The sequence below is a fragment of the Arabidopsis lyrata genome, assembly GCF_000004255.2.
Source record: "Arabidopsis lyrata subsp. lyrata unplaced genomic scaffold ARALYscaffold_1, whole genome shotgun sequence".
Taxonomy (NCBI): domain Eukaryota; kingdom Viridiplantae; phylum Streptophyta; class Magnoliopsida; order Brassicales; family Brassicaceae; genus Arabidopsis; species Arabidopsis lyrata.
Window position 1 is genome coordinate 22,230,066 of NW_003302555.1, and position 23,010 is coordinate 22,253,075.

At 41.0% G+C, this 23,010-nt stretch overlaps 3 protein-coding genes across 7 annotated transcripts; all 3 read right to left on the reverse strand.

Moving 5' to 3' along the window:
* Nucleotides 1-12,345: 12,345 nt before the first annotated feature.
* On the reverse strand, nt 12,346-21,176 carry LOC110225374. 5 transcript variants are annotated; one of them, XM_021014948.1, is made up of 14 exons: nt 21,101-21,176; nt 20,196-20,255; nt 20,013-20,017; nt 19,829-19,839; nt 19,447-19,451; nt 15,137-15,719; nt 14,849-15,052; nt 14,686-14,775; nt 14,491-14,607; nt 14,161-14,400; nt 14,030-14,074; nt 13,648-13,947; nt 12,633-13,559; nt 12,346-12,548 (listed from the first exon to the last, which is right to left on the reverse strand). In XM_021014948.1, exons 6-13 carry the CDS (start codon nt 15,707-15,709, stop codon nt 12,834-12,836), a joined length of 2,295 nt encoding a protein of 764 aa, XP_020870607.1. In that variant the 5' UTR covers nt 15,710-15,719; nt 19,447-19,451; nt 19,829-19,839; nt 20,013-20,017; nt 20,196-20,255; nt 21,101-21,176; the 3' UTR covers nt 12,346-12,548; nt 12,633-12,833. The 5 variants fall into 5 exon arrangements, with proteins under 5 accessions (XP_020870607.1, XP_020870606.1, XP_020870608.1 ...); XM_021014947.1 differs by lacking the exon at nt 19,447-19,451 and having other exon boundaries at nt 19,829-19,833; nt 20,013-20,071; XM_021014949.1 differs by lacking the exons at nt 20,013-20,017; nt 20,196-20,255; nt 21,101-21,176 and having other exon boundaries at nt 19,447-19,456; nt 19,829-20,006.
* LOC110224433 lies at nt 16,770-17,714 on the reverse strand. The gene is made up of 3 exons (XM_021010494.1): nt 17,363-17,714; nt 16,864-17,262; nt 16,770-16,793 (listed from the first exon to the last, which is right to left on the reverse strand). The coding sequence occupies exons 1-3, from the start codon at nt 17,687-17,689 to the stop codon at nt 16,770-16,772; spliced, it is 750 nt and encodes a 249-aa protein (XP_020866153.1). The 5' UTR covers nt 17,690-17,714.
* Nucleotides 18,222-18,898, reverse strand: LOC110225375. Its single transcript, XM_021014952.1, has 2 exons — nt 18,815-18,898; nt 18,222-18,779 (listed from the first exon to the last, which is right to left on the reverse strand). Exons 1-2 carry the CDS (start codon nt 18,856-18,858, stop codon nt 18,296-18,298), a joined length of 528 nt encoding a protein of 175 aa, XP_020870611.1. The 5' UTR covers nt 18,859-18,898; the 3' UTR covers nt 18,222-18,295.
* Nucleotides 21,177-23,010: the final 1,834 nt, after the last annotated feature.

Here is a 23,010-nt window from a genome sequence, read left to right on the forward strand (position 1 = left end):
GGGACCTTTGCCCTTAAGCCAAATGTGTTCTTATCCAATGCATAGTATGATTCACGGTTCCTACTTAATCAATGTTAAAGGCAATGTGCTGATTTGAATGCTTGAATTGATTAAGGCAGAAGTTAGGTTGAGATGTGAAGGAGATGGCTAATGTTTTTAAGTAGAGATCAGTCAACCTTGCATTCTAGAATTAGCAACCTGGACATTGAATTCACTTACTCTATATGCATGTTTTGGTTATGAGTCTCCACTTTCAAACCTCTTCTCCAGCTTAGTTATATTTGTTTGCTTGAGGGCAAGCAAGAGCTAAGTTTGGGGGAGTTGATGTCTCTATATTTTACCGCTTTTAAGCACACTTTTCTTGTGCATTTAGCTAAGTTTCATCTCTTTTTCATTGCATCCATAGTCCTTTTCATATCATTTTCATCACTTAGTACGATTTGCATTGCATGGCATAGCATATTGCATATTGGATGTGTTTCAGGTATTTGGAGCTTATTTGGCACTTAATGGATGCAAAGAAGAGAATTGATGATTCAGAGCCAGTCTGAAGTCCCTCAAAGATCGACTCAGATGGAAGTCTTGAATTGCGATTTAGCTTCAGAGCTCTTCATACAAGTTATAGGAAATTGAGTTACCTTTCCAACGGAGGTGATTTCAAGCGAATCAGAGCTTTGATGCAAGAGTTATGGTGGTTTTAATGGAGACATATGCAGAAAACTGGTTGGACTCGACAGGAGGTCGAGCAGGCGCTCAGAAACCACCAAGGGTTGGACTCGACCACACCAACTCGACGTGAGGTCAAGTAGGACACCATCAAGGAGCACCCTTTGAAGAATCACTCCCCCTCGACCACATGGACTCGACGACACGTTGAGTAGGACGTCAGGAAGCTGTCTGGACACAGACTCGACCACGCAGGCTCGACGTCACGTCGAGTTGGACCACCCACCGACTTCTTATTTTGTCTTGTAGCCAAATTAGGGCAACCTAGTATTCCTATAAATAGGGGTACACCCTTTTATCCAGCGGATATTCTTTTTACCCAGCAGATATTCCTTTGTTCTCTCATAAACCCTAGTTTTTGTAATCGTTTTTCCTGTTGATCCTTTGAGTTTTTGCATTTCTTTTCTTCATCAAAGTTGTAGATCTGTCTCTTATCTATAACATACTTGCTTTTCAATTATTTCTGGGTTTGAAACGTTTTCTGGGTTTTTATGCATGATGTTCTTCAGTGTTCTTGAGTAGTGGATTAGGGTTCTTGAGGATGGGTTAGATTAGGTGTGGAATCCTTAGTATATTTAGGTGGTTAAGTGTAGAATTGCTTGATTTCCCTTCTGGTTTAGTAGATCTTAATGCTATTTCCTCTCTGATCAATTGGAAGTTGATCTCAGACATTTCCACACCCAAAAGGTGTTTGATGAAATGTCTGAACCAACTACTCCAGAGATTTGCATACTCTAGCCCAAGAGATTGGATGTTTAGAATGCTTATTGACTCTATTAGATTGAATCTTAATGCCTGCTAGGTTATATTTCTTCAATGAGAATTGAGTATGAAAGTGATTTAGCTTGAAAATCTCTGTCACGAGAGTGGATTGATTTGTATTCGAATCTATTGTCTAGGGATAGCTTGATTGAGTTTGTTAACCACCTAGATAGACTAAGGAGACTGCTATAATCGATTACCCCATTCCTCAAGACCTTTTCTGTGAGACCCCGTCCCGGACGTCTCGGCGTCCAGCGACCATGGTCACACGTTCGTGCCTCTTCCCGACCGAACCTCCATATTTTTCGCGATTTAACATAGAATTGCCTTTACGAGGCTTACTTCTGTAATCGCTTTCTTAGTACCCAGCGGAAGTCTTTCTACCCTTGGTTTAATTCCAACCAACCCTTGTACCGGTTTGATCATCTTTGTCCCTTAGACTTTAGATCGATCATTAACTCGGCCAAGTCATGCAATTTGTTCGCTAACCATTCTAAGTCTAACGATTGCATATTCTTTGTATCCCTAATCCAACGGCCAATTCCCAAACGTCTATCTTAACTAATAAGTTAGATGCGTTTACATACCTTGGCCTACATGCGGATTTGATTCCTCTTCGATCCGTCTATTGATCCTTCTCTTAGCCCTCTCGTCGCCTTATTCCATTCGTACAACGATTCTTAACCAATCGTGTATTGATGGACCAATCTCTATCGTTACTTAGCCATTCATCCAACCAACCCCACTGGTCTAAGTCCCTACGATAGAGATTGGGGATCGTACGTTTTCCTTGGTTCACGGTGGCCAAATCAAGCTCTTGGCTCATTGGTCCATCCGTCCTCCAAACGTACACCCCTTCGGTTTCATGGTGGACGATCAAGCCCTCGGCTTATCGAACCATCCATGTTTCTGATCCGATCGTTTATCACTACGACCGCCCACGGTCTACTAACCGTTTACCCGTACGGTCCATGGTGGTCATAACGCCTTCGGCTTACCGATCCATCCATGCGATCCGAACAATATCATTATCACACCCAAGGGTCCGTGGATTCACCCATCGGATTATCGTAGGCTAGCCCATGAAATCATTCGTCCGTCGGCCTTTGGTTTGCTCGCGGGTCCAATATCCGTTTTGTCCACCGGTTCTCACCGTGGACTTTCCCATTGGTTATCCGTCGAGTCACCATTGGTGTTACCGATTCCTAATCGGTTTCACCATCGGCCATGGCGATTGATACATGAAGGCGGCCGCGATATTAGATCCTTACATGGTGAACCACGTCACTTACCCATTCTCGATGCTTACTCCCTTTACCGATGAGATTGCATCCATGGGCGACCCTTGGGTGTGTTCGGTTGCACTTATCCTCGTGCTTCTTCGAACACCTTTCCCTTATACGCCTTCCCGATTAACTTCCCGTTAACCATATCATCTATCGGACTATCTTTGGATTCGTCAATACTTCCATATTGACAATCTTAGATTTGCCGATCCATTTCCTTTTTGTGTCCTTCCCTCGACGATATGATTCATAGAACGGACGATCCATCGACCCCATAATCGAGCTATCGACCCCATAATCGAGCTATCGACCCGAACCATCAATCAAGTCGTCAAACCCTTCAGCGGTTCCCATCGAATCCTCGATCATGTAATCCGCCATGTTCCCTCGACAAGATCTCCGATACGTACCCTCGGTCATCCCGCCGATCGGTACGATCGATCAATCCGCCGATCTAAACCTTTATCCCTTTATCCGATCGTACACCTATCCGGTCATACGTCGATCCGACTTTTTGACATGACGATCGATCCGCCTATCCCGGTCGATCGATCCGTCTGTGCGATGGTCTATCCGGATCCGTCTTCTTCTTCGATCCAAACCATCCGTACGACGAGCAGTTTGTCTGATCCGCTCCGTCTCTAAGACGATCGGTCCATCGCATCCATCCCTCAATACATTCTATCGAACCGTTGGATCGGGAGGTAGCATGCGCATCAGTTCGGTCGAGGCTCCGAGAATCCATTCCAATTCCAGAGATACTCGCCGAGCCGCACCCCCTTTCCGACCAACACTTCGTAGAGTGTTTTGGGACCCCGTTTGGGTTGTGATGGTGATTATGAAGTGTATGTGGATTGATTGTGAAGCCCTTGGACGTCCTCCCTTATATAGGGGCCGAATGGGTGTGTTTCCGAAACATCACATCCATTCGTTGCACCCTTTCGAAAGGTTGCGTCTTTCCGATCGTAACCGTTCGGCCTTATCCACCCTTTGGCCAACGGTAACCGTTCGTCGGTAACCGCTCGACCTTACACCTCTTCATCCCGAGCTACCACAGTCCACCAGCTCGAGTGTCAGCTGACCGGACCACCCAGCTGGGTTAGTACTCGATTAGTTCACCGAGCTCGGTTGAGCTGTCGGTCAGCTCACCTAGCTGAGCTAGCTAGTCATGCAGCTGGTTTAGCTCACCTAGCTGAGCTAGCTAGTTCATCCAGCTTGTCCAGCTCACCTAGCTGGTTTAGCTCGAACGTTCTTTCGCGTTCTTTCCGGCTAAGTCTTTTGGTCCGTTTTCTTGGCCTTGACTACGCCATTCCCAATCTTTCCGTGATCATTTCTCCATGATCACTAGATTATCCTGATGTCGTCTATGTCATCTACCCTTTTCATGACTTAAACGTTTCATTCCTTCCTTGGGTTAGCTTATTCATTGGTCTTTCTCGACCATGATCTAGTTTTTCCTAAAACAAACCGGCCCCCCTTTAGGATCGCGGGACGCGGGTGTTACAAGTCTACCCCCCTTAAAATGAATTCGTCCTCGAATTCGGCGGGTGTTAGAGTTTTGTTACTCCTTAACGTTTCCCCATCTTTAGTCTTCCCAAGACTTTAGATTCCATACTTGACCAAATATCTATTTCCGAGTTTGATCAAGTTTCCCCGATCTTGGTCTTTTCCGACACACGATCAAATTTCTAGATCTTGGTCCTTTCTTGGACTCGATCAAATTCTCGATCTCTGTCCTTTCTCGGACTCGATCCATTTTTCCGATCTTGGTCCATTTCTCGGACTCAATCAAATGTAACCCGTCCAAGTCTAATTCCGACTAGAACAAATTTCTGACCTTGGTCCAACCCGGACTTGGCCAATATTTCCCAACCTTTGTCCTTTGCGGACACGGTCACTATTCCCGACCTTGGTCCTTTTCGGACACGGTCATTATTCCCGACCTTGGTCCTTTTCGGACACGGTCATTATTCCCGACCTTGGTCCTTTTCGGACACGGTCATTATTCCTGACCTTGGTCCTTTATGGACTCGGTCTATAATTTCCCGACCTTGGTCCACACCGGACTCGGTCACTTTTCCCGACCTTGGTCCACACCGGACTCGGTCAATAATTTCCCGACCTTGGTCCACATCGGACTTAGTCATTTTTCCGAATAGAACAATACCTTTTTCCTCGTTATATTAACTCATTTGACTACAAGGCTCGTATCTTGGTGCCCGATCATGCTTTGGGTAACCTTTCCTCAAGCACATCAATCCCATTCACCTCAACTTCCTTATCCGCCAAACACTTAGCCTAACTTTTTCAACTTTATGATCAGCCCTTCTCTCCGAATAATTATCCACTTGATACACGTGTAGTTCTTGCCCCTTGGGTAATCATCTTGGCTTAACCAATTCATCTTGGCAAACTCTTTTGGTTTCCAAGCATGTAATCGCGTTCTTGCCTCAATTCCCTTCCGGCTCACCAACACTACTGTTCAAGTTCATAATTCGGTTTCCCGAGGACTCAATCATTTAAGTTACACCTTTAGTAGTCATTTACCATGACATTTTCCCGAGCACTTATCCATCCTAGGATCAAGCATGCTCTGATACCAACTTGTGAGACCCCGTCCCGGACGTCTCGGCGTCCAGCGACCATGGTCACACGTTCGTGCCTCTTCCCGACCGAACCTCCATATTTTTCGCGATTTAACATAGAATTGCCTTTACGAGGCTTACTTCTGTAATCGCTTTCTTAGTACCCAGCGGAAGTCTTTCTACCCTTGGTTTAATTCCAACCAACCCTTGTACCGGTTTGATCATCTTTGTCCCTTAGACTTTAGATCGATCATTAACTCGGCCAAGTCATGCAATTTGTTCGCTAACCATTCTAAGTCTAACGATTGCATATTCTTTGTATCCCTAATCCAACGGCCAATTCCCAAACGTCTATCTTAACTAATAAGTTAGATGCGTTTACATACCTTGGCCTACATGCGGATTTGATTCCTCTTCGATCCGTCTATTGATCCTTCTCTTAGCCCTCTCGTCGCCTTATTCCATTCGTACAACGATTCTTAACCAATCGTGTATTGATGGACCAATCTCTATCGTTACTTAGCCATTCATCCAACCAACCCCACTGGTCTAAGTCCCTACGATAGAGATTGGGGATCATACGTTTTCCTTGGTTCACGGTGGCCAAATCAAGCTCTTGGCTCATTGGTCCATCCGTCCTCCAAACGTACACCCCTTCGGTTTCATGGTGGACGATCAAGCCCTCGGCTTATCGAACCATCCATGTTTCTGATCCGATCGTTTATCACTACGACCGCCCACGGTCTACTAACCGTTTACCCGTACGGTCCATGGTGGTCATAACGCCTTCGGCTTACCGATCCATCCATGCGATCCGAACAATATCATTATCACACCCAAGGGTCCGTGGATTCACCCATCGGATTATCGTAGGCTAGCCCATGAAATCATTCGTCCGTCGGCCTTTGGTTTGCTCGCGGGTCCAATATCCGTTTTGTCCACCGGTTCTCACCGTGGACTTTCCCATTGGTTATCCGTCGAGTCACCATTGGTGTTACCGATTCCTAATCGGTTTCACCATCGGCCATGGCGATTGATACATGAAGGCGGCCGCGATATTAGATCCTTACATGGTGAACCACGTCACTTACCCATTCTCGATGCTTACTCCCTTTACCGATGAGATTGCATCCATGGGCGACCCTTGGGTGTGTTCGGTTGCACTTATCCTCGTGCTTCTTCGAACACCTTTCCCTTATACGCCTTCCCGATTAACTTCCCGTTAACCATATCATCTATCGGACTATCTTTGGATTCGTCAATACTTCCATATTGACAATCTTAGATTTGCCGATCCATTTCCTTTTTGTGTCCTTCCCTCGACGATATGATTCATAGAACGGACGATCCATCGACCCCATAATCGAGCTATCGACCCCATAATCGAGCTATCGACCCGAACCATCAATCAAGTCGTCAAACCCTTCAGCGGTTCCCATCGAATCCTCGATCATGTAATCCGCCATGTTCCCTCGACAAGATCTCCGATACGTACCCTCGGTCATCCCGCCGATCGGTACGATCGATCAATCCGCCGATCTAAACCTTTATCCCTTTATCCGATCGTACACCTATCCGGTCATACGTCGATCCGACTTTTTGACATGACGATCGATCCGCCTATCCCGGTCGATCGATCCGTCTGTGCGATGGTCTATCCGGATCCGTCTTCTTCTTCGATCCAAACCATCCGTACGACGAGCAGTTTGTCTGATCCGCTCCGTCTCTAAGACGATCGGTCCATCGCATCCATCCCTCAATACATTCTATCGAACCGTTGGATCGGGAGGTAGCATGCGCATCAGTTCGGTCGAGGCTCCGAGAATCCATTCCGATTCCAGAGATACTCGCCGAGCCGCACCCCCTTTCCGACCAACACTTCGTAGAGTGTTTTGGGACCCCGTTTGGGTTGTGATGGTGATTGTGAAGTGTATGTGGATTGATTGTGAAGCCCTTGGACGTCCTCCCTTATATAGGGGCCGAATGGGTGTGTTTCCGAAACATCACATCCATTCGTTGCACCCTTTCGAAAGGTTGCGTCTTTCCGATCGTAACCGTTCGGCCTTATCCACCCTTTGGCCAACGGTAACCGTTCGTCGGTAACCGCTCGACCTTACACCTCTTCATCCCGAGCTACCACAGTCCACCAGCTCGAGTGTCAGCTGACCGGACCACCCAGCTGGGTTAGTACTCGATCAGTTCACCGAGCTCGGTTGAGCTGTCGGTCAGCTCACCTAGCTGAGCTAGCTAGTCATGCAGCTGGTTTAGCTCACCTAGCTGAGCTAGCTAGTTCATCCAGCTTGTCCAGCTCACCTAGCTGGTTTAGCTCGAACGTTCTTTCGCGTTCTTTCCGGCTAAGTCTTTTGGTCCGTTTTCTTGGCCTTGACTACGCCATTCCCAATCTTTCCGTGATCATTTCTCCATGATCACTAGATTATCCTGATGTCGTCTATGTCATCTACCCTTTTCATGACTTAAACGTTTCATTCCTTCCTTGGGTTAGCTTATTCATTGGTCTTTCTCGACCATGATCTAGTTTTTCCTAAAACAAACCGGCCCCCCTTTAGGATCGCGGGACGTGGGTGTTACATTTTCTCTCTATTGATTGTTTAAATCTTGTTTCTGTTAGCTTTTGTGTTCTACTCGACCAGTTAGGCCTAGAGCGTTTCTCTGCATTGTTAGGTTGTTAGTTTCTTTTCCAAAGCTTATGCATGATAGTTTCTGGTCTTTAGTTTACTTCTTGTTCTTGCTTACTTGCTGTTTAGTTCTCTTTTTATGCTTTTAAATTCGGTATTTGCATGATAAATTGGTTGCTTAGGATCAATAGAAACACACAAAACCCTTTCACAATTGGCTTGACTTATTTGCTTTCTGTGCATATCTTAAATGCTTGCAGTCACACTGAGATTGGATTGATAACCTAATATACTACAATGGCATGTGTATTAGGGATTGATACTTGTTAGAGAGACAAAATCTTGCTATCAATGATTCAAACGTTTCTTGAGATTGCTCAATATCGTCTTGTTCGCGGCTTCAGCTTGCCGTTTCCTTGCGGATATCGTGGAGTCAAGTAACTGACTTTGATTCCCTAGTCCGCACAAAAGGCATCAAACTCTTGTGAAATGAATTGTGGCCCGTTATTGGTGACTATTTCATACGGAACTTCATGTCGACATATAATATTCTTCCAAATGAAAGTCTTTACCGCCGAATCCTTGATGCCAACATATGCCTCAGCTTCAATCCATTTCGAAAAGTAGTCCGTCAAGACCAAAAGGTATTGTACACCTCGAGTTGATCTGTGCAATGGTCCAATGATGTCCATTGACCACCTCATAAACGGGTACGGGGCGGAGATGGAAGAGAATAACTCCGAAGGTTGATGGATCAATGGTGCATGGAGTTGGCAGCGCTTACATTTTTGGGCAAATTTAACACAATCCGTGATCATAGTGGGCCAATAATATCCCATTCTTTTAACTTTAAAAGCCATAGCTCTTCCTGATGAATGACTCCCACATAATCCTTCATGCACTTCGCTCATGACGATTTCGACTTCGGGCCCAAAAATGCATAATAGGTAAGGGTCACTGACACCTCGTCTATATAACGCATCCTTTGATAGACAAAATTTCGCGCTAACGATTTTCATTTTCCTGGCCTGCCACTTATTCTTTGGGAGCTCACCTGTCATGATGTAGTCCTTTATTGGCTCCCTCCAGTCAGCCCCCCAGTCTTTAGCCGGAATTTGGTCAACCTTGTGAAATACTCGTGGCTATGGCTCGGGATATTCGTTTGGTTCAAGAACATCCTCCTCGATTAACGGCTCGGTTTCTAATATTGTTTCTGGAATCACATCTTTGGCTAAGACAACAGGTTCCTTGTTAGATGTATTTGATCCCTTTGACTTCCTCCGTTTGTTGGGTGGCGGTTCGATCTCTGGTTCGCCACGGTCACGTGCCGCTGCTCGAGACCTTGTAACGACGAGGGTTTCTTTGTTGTCTTGAATGCTTCGCTCCGAAATGCATTCCACTGGAATAACTCTTTTCAACTCAGGATCTGATGTTGACGCCAATGCGGCAAGTGCATCCGTAGTTGTATTCTCTCCCCGAGGTATGCGGATTAATTCAAATTTCGAGAAATTTTTAGATAGATCCTTCACCACTTCGAGGTACGCTTCCATTCTTGAGTCTTTGGCTTCATAGTCTCCATTAAACTGGTTAACTACTAATTGCGAATCACAATAAGCCACTATTTCCTTAGCCCCAACTCCTTGTGCCAATCGAAGTCCGGCAATCAGGGCTTCATATTCTGCCTCATTATTGGATGCATTGAATAACAATCGGAATGACTGTTCTAGAATTTCTGATGTTGGAGACTCCAACTTGATTCCCACTCCGGATCCTTGTTTTGTTGAAGACCCATCTACATGTAATTTCCAAGTTTGGTTCTCCGATTGCTCTATCGTTCCAGGTATTGGTAGCTCGGTCAAGAAGTCTGCTAAAACCTGAGCCTTCATACTGATCCGGCTTTTGAATTCTATATCGTACTCGCTTGATTCCACCGCCATTTCGCCAAACGTCCGGACTGACTTGGACTATGAAGTATTGTTCGGAGTGGTTGGTTGGTTAATACTTCAACCGGATGGGATTGAAAATATGGGCGCAGCTTCCGAGCCGAAGTCACCACCGCGAGTGCAAGTTTTTCCATCATTGTGTATCTGGTTTCCGGATCCATCATTGACTTGCTTACGTAGTAAATTAGTTTCTGCTCCCCGCGGTCTTCCCGAACCAAGACTCCACTAACCGCGTGGTTTGAAACCGACACGTATAAATAAAGTTTTTCATCCACTTCTGGTTTGGACAGTATAGGTGGAGTGGTTAAGTATGCCTTAAGCTGCCCAAAAGCTTCTTCACACTTCTCATCCTAAAGGAATCCTTTGTTCCCTTTTAGAATTTGGTAGAAAGGTAACGACTTATCTGTTGATCTCGAGATAAAACGATTCAAAGCCGCAATCCACCCAGTCAACCGTTGTACTTCTTTGAAGTTTCTTGGAGATAGCATGTTTAGAAAGGCGTTAATTTGATTTGGATTGGCTTCAATCCCTCTTTCTGTCACGATATAGCCAAGAAATTCTCCGGATGGGACTCCAAATGTGCACTTCGCCGGGTTCAGCTTCATTTGATATTTATTGAGAATATCAAAACATTCCTCTAAATGCTTAACGTGATCCTCTTTCTTTAACGATTTAACCAACATATCATCTATGTAGACTTCCATTGTTTTCCCGAGATGATTATGGAACATTTTGTTAACCAACCGTTGATAAGTTGGTCCTGCATTTTTCAAACCAAAAGGCATTACCTTGTAACAATAGATACCTCTATCAGTGATAAATGACGTTTTTTCTTGGTCTTCGGGGTTCATCATTATTTGATTATAACCCGAGAAGGCGTCCATGAATGTTAACAGCTCGTTCCTAGCGGTGGACTCTACAAGTCGATCTATATGTGGGAGCTAGAAACTGTCTTTGGGACATGCTTTATTGAGGTCTGTGAAGTCGATGCAAACCCTATCTTTCCCATTCTTTTTCTTGACAACGACAGTGTTTGCTACCCATTCCGGATATTGCACTTCTCTTATGGACCCTATCTTCAAAAGTTTATCCACTTCGTCATTTACTATTTTTGCTCGCTCCACTCCAAGCTTTCTTCTTTTTTGTTTCACCGGTTTGAAGCTTGGATCCACGTTTAGTTCATGACAAATTATACTTGGATTTATGCCAGGCATGTCCGCTGCTGACCATGCAAACATGTTTTGTTTTTCCTTAAGAGTTCGATCTTCTTGGTAGGAACGGTGATTGCCGGCTTCTCTTGCTTATTTCTTTTGGCAAAATTTTCTCTCTCGTCCTCTACCTCCATCCAGTTGTTTGCGCGGAAGAGTGCATCCTGAATTGTGTCTGGTTTATGAAGTATTAAATCTTCTTTAAATCTTGAATCATGTCGCAATCCTTTTCGTAAGGCAGATAAAGCTGATTGTTGTGAGATTCTTGGGAGCTTTGACAGCACTCCTTTGAATTTGGTGATGAAAACTCGAAGTGATTCATTTGATCCTTGTGATAAGTTCCAAAAATCGGCATCCGAAACGCTTTTATCCATAAGGATGGAATATTGCTTTAAGAATACAGCTGATAGCTCGTCGAAATTGCTGATCGAACCTGGCTCTAATTGGGTGAACCACATTAAAGCTTGGCCGCATAGATTTTAGGAAAAAAGCTTGCAGTAACCTGCATCCTCATCAGCTTCGTCCAATTCGACTCTTCCAGCAGCGATCAGAAAAGCTGCGAGATAGCTCTTTGGATCCTCCAATCCGCTGTAAGGGTCTAACTTGAGCTTCCGGGAATCTTTAATTCTCAAACTCGCAATTCGCGAGATGAAAGGTGTTCTCCTAGCTTCTTCAATGACTCGATTGATATCCGGCTCCGAACTTGTATCCTGATGGAACTTTGACTTCATTTCTTTTAGTTCTTGGCTAACCTTCCTCATAGTCTCGAACTGGTCGAGGCACTACAAGAAAAATTTACATTCTTAGCGCGGAAAAAATGCTATCATAGGTAATACATAGCGAAATAACAACTGCTATGATTTCGGCAGCTATGGTAGATGTCCCACCTACGATAGCATTAATTTTGTCTGCTATAGTATGTTCATATACAATAGCACTTTGTTAGTGTTATTATTTACGTTTTCATAGCAATAATTTATTGCCATTATTTAGTTGTTCATAGCAATTTATGAATTTTTTCAATTTTTTTTGATAATTCAAATTGGGTGCTATAATAGATCACTATACAATAGCAAATATTTGTTGCGTTAATTCATGTTTTCATAGTGCCATCTTTAAAAATATAACATGCTATCATATGTAATATATACTTATATATATATATATATATATATATATATATATATAACCTGTAAATATAAAATGAAACCATTTATAACATCTCAAAAACATTCCAACATACTTAAAACACTTCCGCATCATACCAAACACAATTCCGAATCCAACATACCAAAAACAATTCCAAATCCAACATACCAAACATTAAACATTCTGAATCCAAAATACATAAAGACTAGTCTTAACCTAAATTAAGCTAGCTGGACCAAAGTTGCTTCATCCCCTGCAATTAATAATGGACATTCTCTTATATCAGTTTTGCACCTGAAAAACCAAAAACACAATCATCAAAATAAAAAATACTTACCTCAGTTGGACGATAGTCAATACATGACCAAGTTATCAGTTGGCCATGTGATAAATGAACCAAGTGCATCTTTCATATACTCAATCTCATATGATGTCCTCCAAATGGCTGCATCATCTACCTGGACTATATCTACCAAAACTTGCGCAGCATTAAGACCCAAAGGAGCACAGTGTACACGTCTCTCTGGATCAGTTGAAATCACCCGTCCTTCAGCAACAACTTGCTTCCTTTCTTTAATATCCAGTAACATACACTTCTGATTTTCCTGTATAGCTCCTTTTTCCGCTGACAAGTTGACCATATTAACCAATTACTACAGTAAAATGAGACAAAACCATAATCAACTTTAGAACATATAAAATAAGTTACCGGAGATCTTCGAAGAGGCCGGGACGGTGCAGCTGTTTGAGTTTCCACTGCATTAGATTTTGGAACTGTTGTTGGAGACTTCTCACATGATGCTGAGATTGGTTGCATATGCGACTTAGAACCTGTTGCTGCGGATTTTTTACTTGCCGATGCTGATCTTCCATGAGCTGGTTGCGATTTAGAACCTGTTGCTGTGGATTTTTGACTTGATGATGCTGATTTTCCATGAGCTGTTTGAGTAGATGCATAATTCTGAATAGGAGATAACCGGCCTGTTCCATCTGGGTTGTTTTCGAAGACAACTTTGTTGAAAGGCCATGCTACAAAGGACATTAAACAGTCTTCTATGTATGTAACATCCATTGTAGGCCTCCATATGAATGTATTGGCTTCATGTACCACATCAACAAACACTTTTACAGCCTTTGGTCCGAGTGAAAGTCCATTCACCAAAGCTTTACGATCTTGCGTGGTCCAACGGCCTTCAGCAACAACTACATCATCGTTAGACAGATCAAGTAGTTTGCATTTGTTCAAAGAATTGGCTCTTGTGCCCTGTTAAACGCATAAAACAATGTCAGAATTTTAAATAATCAACAATCTGTATAAACTTATTAATTAATGAACAAGTTAGAAACTTTACTAGTGGTGCCATGTCTTCTTCCTGAACCCCCTGTTCTAGACTAACACACTTCGTGGCAGGCCATGCAATCATATGCCCAACAGATTCTTCAATTGTTGACATTCCCATAGCATTTCTCCAAAGGAATGCTTCTGGTACCGTGGCAGTCTCAACCAAAACTTTATAATCTAAAGGACCTAAACGTGTCCCATTCACAACATCCTCTGGATCAGTAGATATAATACGTCCCTCAGCAACATTCGCATCATCACCAGCCCAGTCAATCAAAATACACTTTGGTTGTGCTTTCTTGTTAACACTCTATGCAGATTTAGAGCAGAAAAAAACAAGTCAGACTTTATAGTTATAAAGAAATCAATTTCATGGATTATTAATCACTTACCCCTGCAGCAGATCTAGAGTTTTCACCAACTTCAGTTTCTTGTCCCTGTGACATGCCAGAAAAAATATTAACTTTTAATTTATGTTACAACCCAACAGCTTAATGTACAAAAAAATACAAAAGTGCATTACCTGGTTCTGCAGTTTACCAAGTTTATTTTCTAGCTCATTAACCTTGTCCTGGAGATGAATTTGTTTCTTTTCCATTTCAACCATACACTTGTGATTAACTTCGAAACAAGCTAATTTCGTCTTAGTCATATTTCTCCCCATTGCCCTCATTCGACCGGGATTATCAGGTCCTAATAGTTCGACAAGTGTATCTTGTCCTTCATTTGTTTCAACAGAATTAACAAGTTCAGCTGCCTTTTTCTGCAAATTTAGTTACATATCAAAAACAATTCCAAAAATCTAAATCTATACTGAAAACCAAATTCACGATGTACATAACTTATAACTTACAATTTTTTCAGCTGCATCAGTATTCACTGGTGTCCCATCCTTTCTAGTACGCGATCTCACCCACACATCAGTTCTTGTCACATCAGAAGGATCTGATTTCTCTCGTCTCTCTTCTTTCTAAACAAATAAAAGAATAGATCATTCAAAATACTTGTTAAACTGATGAGAATTAATAATCCAAAGCATTTGGCGTACCAAGTCTTCAGCTAGTCTAACCATTCCTTTGCGACTACAAGTGTGTGGAATCTGTAGGCTCTTCCTTTTCTTATAGCTATCACTCACAACCTAACACATGATTATAGATATGTCATATTATTCATAAACAAACATAAAGCTTACTTACTTCAGAAAATAATACCTTAAACTCAGGACTAGTTTTGAGCTTGACAAATTTACGCCAAGCAGCTTCAGTAACATTCTTAGGTCGCAGATCCATCCTATCTTTCAAAGTCGTAGCTTCATTAACTTCCCTAACCACTCGTGACTTGTGTGACCTCCACAAATTTCCCATCTGTTCAATCAATGCTTTCTTTTGGTAATCTTCTTCTACTTCAAACCTTGACTGCAATCAATCAAGGTTTTAAGAAAAAAACATTTCAACCTGGAAAGATTAAGTAAGTAGATGTCAAATTACAGAAAAGTTTACCTTGACAGACATCCAGAGCATTGTCTTCATATCCTGAGGGACTTTTGGCCAACTTTCAATGGATACAGGAACGTGTTCTCGCACAATTATACCAAGATACGTTGACAACTTAACAGACCCATGACCATAATGTTCTCCCATGAAAGTGAAGTTAACCTTTAATCTGCTATTTGGATTCCTGGCGATGTCTCTCAATCTTGTTGGTCCTCGCTTTCTCTTACGTGTAGGTTTAGCTACATGATCGTGCTCGTTAGTCCCATCATTAACTCCTGGCTGATCTTCTACAGGCTGCTCTTCTGAAGGATGCTGAGCCTGCTCTTCTAAAGGCTGAGCTTCTACAGGCTGCTCTTCTGAAGGATTCTGATCCTGCTCTTCTAAAGGCTGAGCTTCTACAGGCTGCTCTTCTGAAGGATGCTGATCCTGCTCTTCTAAAGGCTGAACTCCTTCTAGACGCTGGTTGTGTTGTAACTTATGATCAGGTTGTGGCGGGTTTATTGTACCCAAGAATTCTGGCTCTTCAGAATCTTTCTTCTTTTTTCTCCCTCCACGGTTTGTTACTTTCTTTGGTCCCATGTCAACTCACCTGAAATAAATGAAAGAAAATAGGGTTAATTAAACAATTACGAAGCAGTCATCAGATATATAGCAAATGGAAACACAAATACAAATCAAACAATTACCAAGCAGTCAACAGACGTAGCAAATAAAACAAGAATGTGAATGCCAAACAAACACAACTAAAAATAAAATAATTACCAAGTAGTCATCAGACATAGCAAATAAAACAACAACAATGTAAATGACAAACAGACTCCATTTCAGACAAATATGCCTTCACAATCAGTTCGGGCATTTTCAGATTCATCCATGTGAACATCCATGTCCACATTTGCTGGTAATGGTCCAATGTCTGCAATTCCATCATCCAAATCTTTATTATATCTTCTTGAAGGACTTGCATAACAACATGCCAACTTGATTCTGCGTCTTCCCTTAAGTAAAACACCTGCTTTGCTTGCGATGCTAATATATATGGATCTTTTAAAAAAGAGACTTGACTATGATTCATGTTAACTAGTGTGAAACCATCTTCTATCTTAGCTCCATTACCCATTACTGCCCAGTGACACCGGAAGAGAGGAACATAAAAAACATTATAATCTAATAGTATGATGTCTATCACTCTGCCGTAGTAAGATACCAAATCAACCACTTGTGAAGTATCTTTCGCACTAGCCCTACAGACTGTTGTTGCCTCATAGAAAACCCCACTATTCTGATTTTTCCTATCAACTAAACTTGTATGAAACCGTTGACCATTCACTATGTAACCTGTATATGACCGTGCCATATAACGTGGACCGTAAGCCAACCATTTTAGAACTTCTCCATGTCTGTCTGAATCAATTGGTATCTACGAGAAATAAAATATAACAAATCAGACACATACACATAAACACATGAAATAACAACAGAAAATAGTAGATTTGATGTAACTTGCCTGCTGTTTTAACCAAGATGCAAAATTCTCATAATGCATAGCCCATAAAACTGATGCATCACGTCGGCATCTTCCATTGGTGTCTTGTAGATGCTGAAGGTGCTCACTTGTACAATATTAATAATAAGAAGCTTAATCAGATACTTTATCATAAAACTGTAAATAATAATAGAACAAGAACTGTATAGAACTTACTCGATATAAGGTTCAGACCTGTGATTAATACGTGGTAGTCATGTGATTTCAGACCTTTAAGTGCAACTGGAAGGAGTTGTTGCATTAATACGTGGTAGTCATGTGATTTCAGACCTGTCACTTTACATTCGTCTACAGATACGCCTTTTGCTATGTTTGAGCAGTATCCATCTGGTCCTTTGAAATCAACAAGACGACTACATAAATTTTTTTTCTCTTTCTTCGATAGAGACCAAGGAGCTGCAGGTAGATATGTTCTTTTCCCTTGAATCCTAGGGTGCAAATCCTTTCTAATACCAAGATGCTCCAGATCTTTACGGGCATTTAGACCATCCTTTGATTTCTTACAATGTAACACAGTAGAAAGAATACTTGCAGCCACATTCCTTTCTACATGCATAACATCTAAGTTATGCCTCACAGGAAGATCCTATAAAATACATAGAACAAATACAATAATTAACTCTAACGTTAAACAAAGTTTAATGAATAAAATTTGAAAATTAAATAATATCGAAGTTTAAACATACCTCCCAATACGGTAACTTGAAAAATATAGACCTTTTCTTCCATCTTGATAACTCATCCTCATCTACATTTACTTCATCTTCTTCATCATCTTCCGACTCACTTGATAACTCCTCGTCATCAGACTCCATACCATTAGACTCAGTCTTTTTTCTCTTGCGTCCAGATCGTTTCAGATTTCCAAAGTCATTTTTGAAATTTTTCAGGTTTTGAGAAATTTCTTTTCCAGTCAATATTCTTCCCTTTATCCCTGGTTCAGTTTTTCCATCAAACCATGACTTCTTTAATCTGAAACTATGCGTTGCTGGCAGTCTCTTCCGATGGCACATATACACATGTTTTCGGCTGAACTTCAACCACACACTGTCTGTATTTTTGCCACATAATGGACATGCCATCTGACCCTTTACTTTGCAGCCTGCAAGATTCCCATAAGCCGGGAAGTCACTAATCGTCCAAAGCAGCATTGCCTTAAGATTAAAAGTTGATTTACTAAATGCATCATATGTCGTCTCTCCATTGTTCCACAGATGAATTAGATCATCTATGAGCGGCTCTAAGTATACATCAATGCTGTTACCAGGCTGTTGTGGTCCAGGTATCAACAATGTAAGCATGATGTTCTCCTTCTTCATGCATAAGTCTGGTGGCAAATTATAGTTTACTAGCAAAACAGGCCAGCAACTATAGTTGTTGTTCTTCATGTCGAATGGATTAAATCCATCCGTTGAAAGACCAAGCCGCACATTTCTTTCTTCAGCTGCAAAGGAAGGATATTTCGCATTCATCTGATCCCATGTTACTGAATCCACAGGGTGGCGGAGTTTCCCATCGTTGCTCTCGTTACTATGATGCCACCTCAAGTCCTTAGCCATCTCCTCAGATCTAAACATTCTTTTCAGCCGTGGGATTATTGGAAAGTAGCGTAACACTTTCTATGGAACACCTTTCTTTACTTCACCATTAACCGTGTTCGTCTTCCATCTAGAAGCTTTGCATTTAGGACAATTCTCGAGATCCTTGTACTTCTTTCTGAATAAGCAGCAATCATTAACACAAGCATCAATCTTCTGGTAGCCCATATCAAATGACTTAAAAAATTTCTTCACATCATATAGTGATGTATGTAGCACATTGTCCTCCGGTAGCATCCCCGATAGTGTCTCCAAAAGATCATTGAAACTCTTGTCAGACCACCCATTTTGTGTCTTAAGTCTGAATAGGGACACAATTGCCGAGAGTTTACTGTGATTCACACAACTTGGATATAAGGGTGATGCAGCATCTGCAAGCTTTGCAAAGAAGTCATCTTCTTTCTTGTTCTCACAATCTGCGGTCTCATCAGGTTCATCATCTCCAACAAAGTCGTCATCCATGAACTCAGCAGCTTGATATAACCCATATATCTCATCCATTTGACTGAATTTACTGTCACCTTCAACCCCAGAATTTAACTCTCCATGATGATACCAATCAGACCGCCGCTTATAATCCTCATCCATACCTCTTCTAACAAGATGGTCAACTACAACACTTCCTATGTGACGATCTATATTACGACAGTCGATGCAAGGACATACAATCATATCACCATCTACCAAAGCCGCAGACACAACTCTTACAAAATCTGAAGCCCCTCTTTGATAAGCTGGATCAGCTCTTCATTTAAGAATGAAGAGAAAAAAAATAAAAAAGAAAGAAATAAAAAAAATCTACAAACCCCTATTGAAAACTTAACATCTATATAATTAAATTTAATACCTGCAAAGATGCACCCAATCTTTGTCCAGCATTATATGATATAAGCTTAATTTAAAACCTTTAGTATCCTTAACATCATATAAGAACAGAGTTATTGAAAAAATCAGACACATCAAAAAATAACTTTGTACTTTAAAACAATTCAGACACAAATATACCTACGTTCTTTTAGAGCTAGAGAGAAACAACCATATCACATATATTAAAACAATATAAACAAACTCAAAACAAAACAGTATGTTTGAAACAACCTAACAGCATTAACAACAAACCAACCAGACAAAAATAAACAAACAAAAGAGACAAAAAGAAAGAAGCTACTAACCTGTCCTGTCAATGGAGATAAATAAAATCATTAAACTTCCATCAATGCACTCAGCAACACTTGCAAAACATAATTGGAGAAAGAGTATAAGTTTTAAAAGTCATATTACAGTTTGATCTTAAAACGATTTATATAGTCAAAGTAATGAAACTGCAGTACAAAGACTCATCATAAGAGACAAAGAAAGAAGCTATTAACATGTCCTGTGATTAGAGATAAAGAAAAGCTTCAAAATTCCTTTAGTGCACTCAGCAACACTTGCAAAACATAATTAGAGAAAGAGTTTAAGTTTTAAAAGTCATTAAAAACGATTTATATAGTCAAAGTAATGAAACTGTAGTACAAAGACTCATCATAAGAGACAAAGAAAGAAGCTATTAACCTGTCCTGTGATTAGAGATAAAGAAAACCTTCAAAATTCCTTTAGTGCACTCAGCAACACTTGCAAAACATAATTAGAGAAAGAGTTTAAGTTTTAAAAGTCATTAAAAACGATTTATATAGTCAAAGTAATGAAACTGCAGTACAAAGACTCATCATAAGAGACAAAGAAAGAAGCTATTAACCTGTCCTGTGATTAGAGATAAAGAAAACCTTCAAAATTCCTTTAGTGCACTCAGCAACACTTGCAAAACATAATTAGAGAAAGAGTTTAAGTTTTAAAAGTCATAAAAACGAGTTATATATTCAGAGTAATGAAACTGCAATACAAATAATCATCATAAGAGACAAAGATAGAAGCTCTTAACCTGTACTGTGATTGGAGATAAAGAACAGCTTCAAAATTCCTTTATTGCACTGATCAACACCTGCAAAACATAAGTAGAGAAAGAGTATAAGATATTACTGTTTGATCTCATATAAAAACGATATATATATATTCAAACTTTCATATACAAAACCAAAGTAATGAAATATCCAAGATACACAACCAAACTATAATCATCAAAACATGTTCTTAACTTATATACACAACCTATATGTAAAATGGTGGAGAAGCTTTGCTCGGATACAGAAAATAAAACTCATATCTCAAACAGACTCATAGCGTGTTTTACGAGCTTTTTAACAAGAAACTCAATTGGATTTGGTATGTCAATCAACCGGAGTCTGGTCTCAAAAGAAAACAATTTTCAATCACTCTTGTATCTCTTAATACTGACCAAGAATGTGTATTTCGACTAAACTAAAAAGTAAACCTTAAATTATACAGATTTAACAACTGGAGAAGGAAATAAGGGAAGTAAAGCAAGTTCTTTATGACAAAAAAGAACAAGAAACAGCAATGCTTGTTTGAACGGATCTTAAACAAATGTTCTAAAATCAGATACATAACCAAAATTTTTGTTCTTTCATTGCAAATGTTAACATACTAAGCTAAAACGAAATCGTAGAGACTTATAATGACCAAATCAAAACACATAAACAGATCTGAGCAAACACATAAACACATAAACAGACTTGAGCTAAACATGTTTGAGCAAACACATAAACACATAAACAAATCTCTTGCATGTCATAAAAAAAACCCGTTTATTGTTCCAATTTCATCAGGAAATCGAAACACATAAACAGATTTGAGCTCCAATTGAAGATTTAAGGGTTTCGACAATTGGGTAAAGTGAAAGAGAGAGAGAGAGTCGGATAAAATCACCTTCAATTGGATCAGCTCTTCTGAGATTAGATCCGGCGGTGTTTCAGAGAGCGGCGACGGCGAGAGATTCTGCCGGAATTGGCGACGGCGAGAGATTCCGCCGGAATTGGCGACGGCGATAGATTTGGAGATTTGAAGGTTTAAGGGTTTCGTTTCTCTAAGAGTTAAGAGAAGAAGAGAGTCGCGACAAAGTGTTAAGAGAAGAAGAAAGTTTTTGCTTTTTAGTAAATTTGGCTAAGTGTTTGGCGGTATAAGTGATTTTACTTCCCGCTTATTGAAACTCTATTATAGCGTTTATCAAATGCTATCATATGGTAAGCAAATTACAAACTCATCTTAGATAGCAAATGTGAAAATCGTGCTATTATTAGGTGCTATGAATGTACAGTTTTTTTGTAGTGAGGTTTTCCTGCTCGTATTGATCTGCAAGTTGAGCTTCATCTTCGAGCTGTGCCTCTCCATCCAATGGCTGAACTACATTATTAGTAGTACCAAGAGTTGTTTGTCCGCTGGTTTCATTTCGCGCAACGGAACTTGGCGAGTTGAGTATCCTCCTTCGGATTCCCACAGGATTTCCTGCACTTAAAGAGCGAACACGAGTTTGTATAGTATTGACGTTTTGACTAAGAGATACCTAGGATGTTTGCAACGTATCGACAGCCTTTTCCACATCCGAGAACTTTTTTGATATGTCCGACATGGTTTGCTGCATAGCTTTGAGGGTTTCGGCCAATGATGTCTCAACGGCGTCTCCTCCGGACATTGCTGCTTATCTCGGGAATGTAGTAAAGAAAAATCTGACCACTCAAGAATCCTCTATCCCCACAGGCGGCGCCAAAATGTGGATGTCGGATTCACACACTCAAGTATTTTTATTAGTAGGAAATATTATTCTTGAGGGACAAAAAATAAGAACGTAAAAGGCTTATGAATTGCTACAAAAAATTGCTATCGTATTTCTTGTTCAAGAGAGAGATCCCCCTTACATGGCCATTGGCCTTTATATTTATACATAGAAAAACGACATTAAAATGAGTAATTAAGTACAATTATTCCTTCTTAAATGTGTCCGTTTTGATTCTTTGACTTTAATGCTCAACGTTTGAATTTGAGTTGACTCTGATCTTCATGGGCCTCGCCTTTTGGCCCAAGTGTCCTTGAACCGACTTACCCGTGTCTTCTACACCGAACTCATGTTAAAGTGCAGCCACTTCGGATTCTCGAAGTGGTGACAACCACTTCGATCGTTCCTTCGGCTCATGGGTCCAATGGGCTTTATCCTTTATGGGCCATTATCTTGACTACGTGGTAATCTTTGGTTGGTCTCGGACTTCTGGTGCGGGATCCGACACCAACACAATGTAAACGATCAAACAAAACCTTAAGTATCGCCACCTAGCCGAATGATCATGCCACCCCCCCTTCCCCCCCCCCCCCCCCCTTTGATTAGCCCTTTTAACCCAACAAGAAAACTACTCTAGCATGGTTAAGGAACTCATCAAAGTTAGGTTTGATAAATTCATAAGAATAATATGAATAATAATTGAATAGAGTTCAGCGATTACTTTTTGAATGTCGAATACGAGAGGTAAGACTTCACCTTAATAGATCTTAGAGTAAAAAAGAGAAAAGAGAAGGGAATTGGTGTTCTTCAAAGCTTCAGATCAAAGAAGTGGTGTCTGCGGCTTATAGGGCTTCCGGCAAAAAAGAAGCACTCCTTGAAGACACGATGAAGGGACACCTAGGTTTAGGATTTAGAACAAGTATTTATAGGTCTTGAGGACCAAGGAATCGGTTCACGGGTAAAAGCGTCAATTTCCGTCGATTAGGTTAAGTGCAAGTCGAGATTCTGGACCGGGTGTGAGACTCTCCAACCGTGCTCCTCTTGAGGTTTCAGATCGGTTACAAGC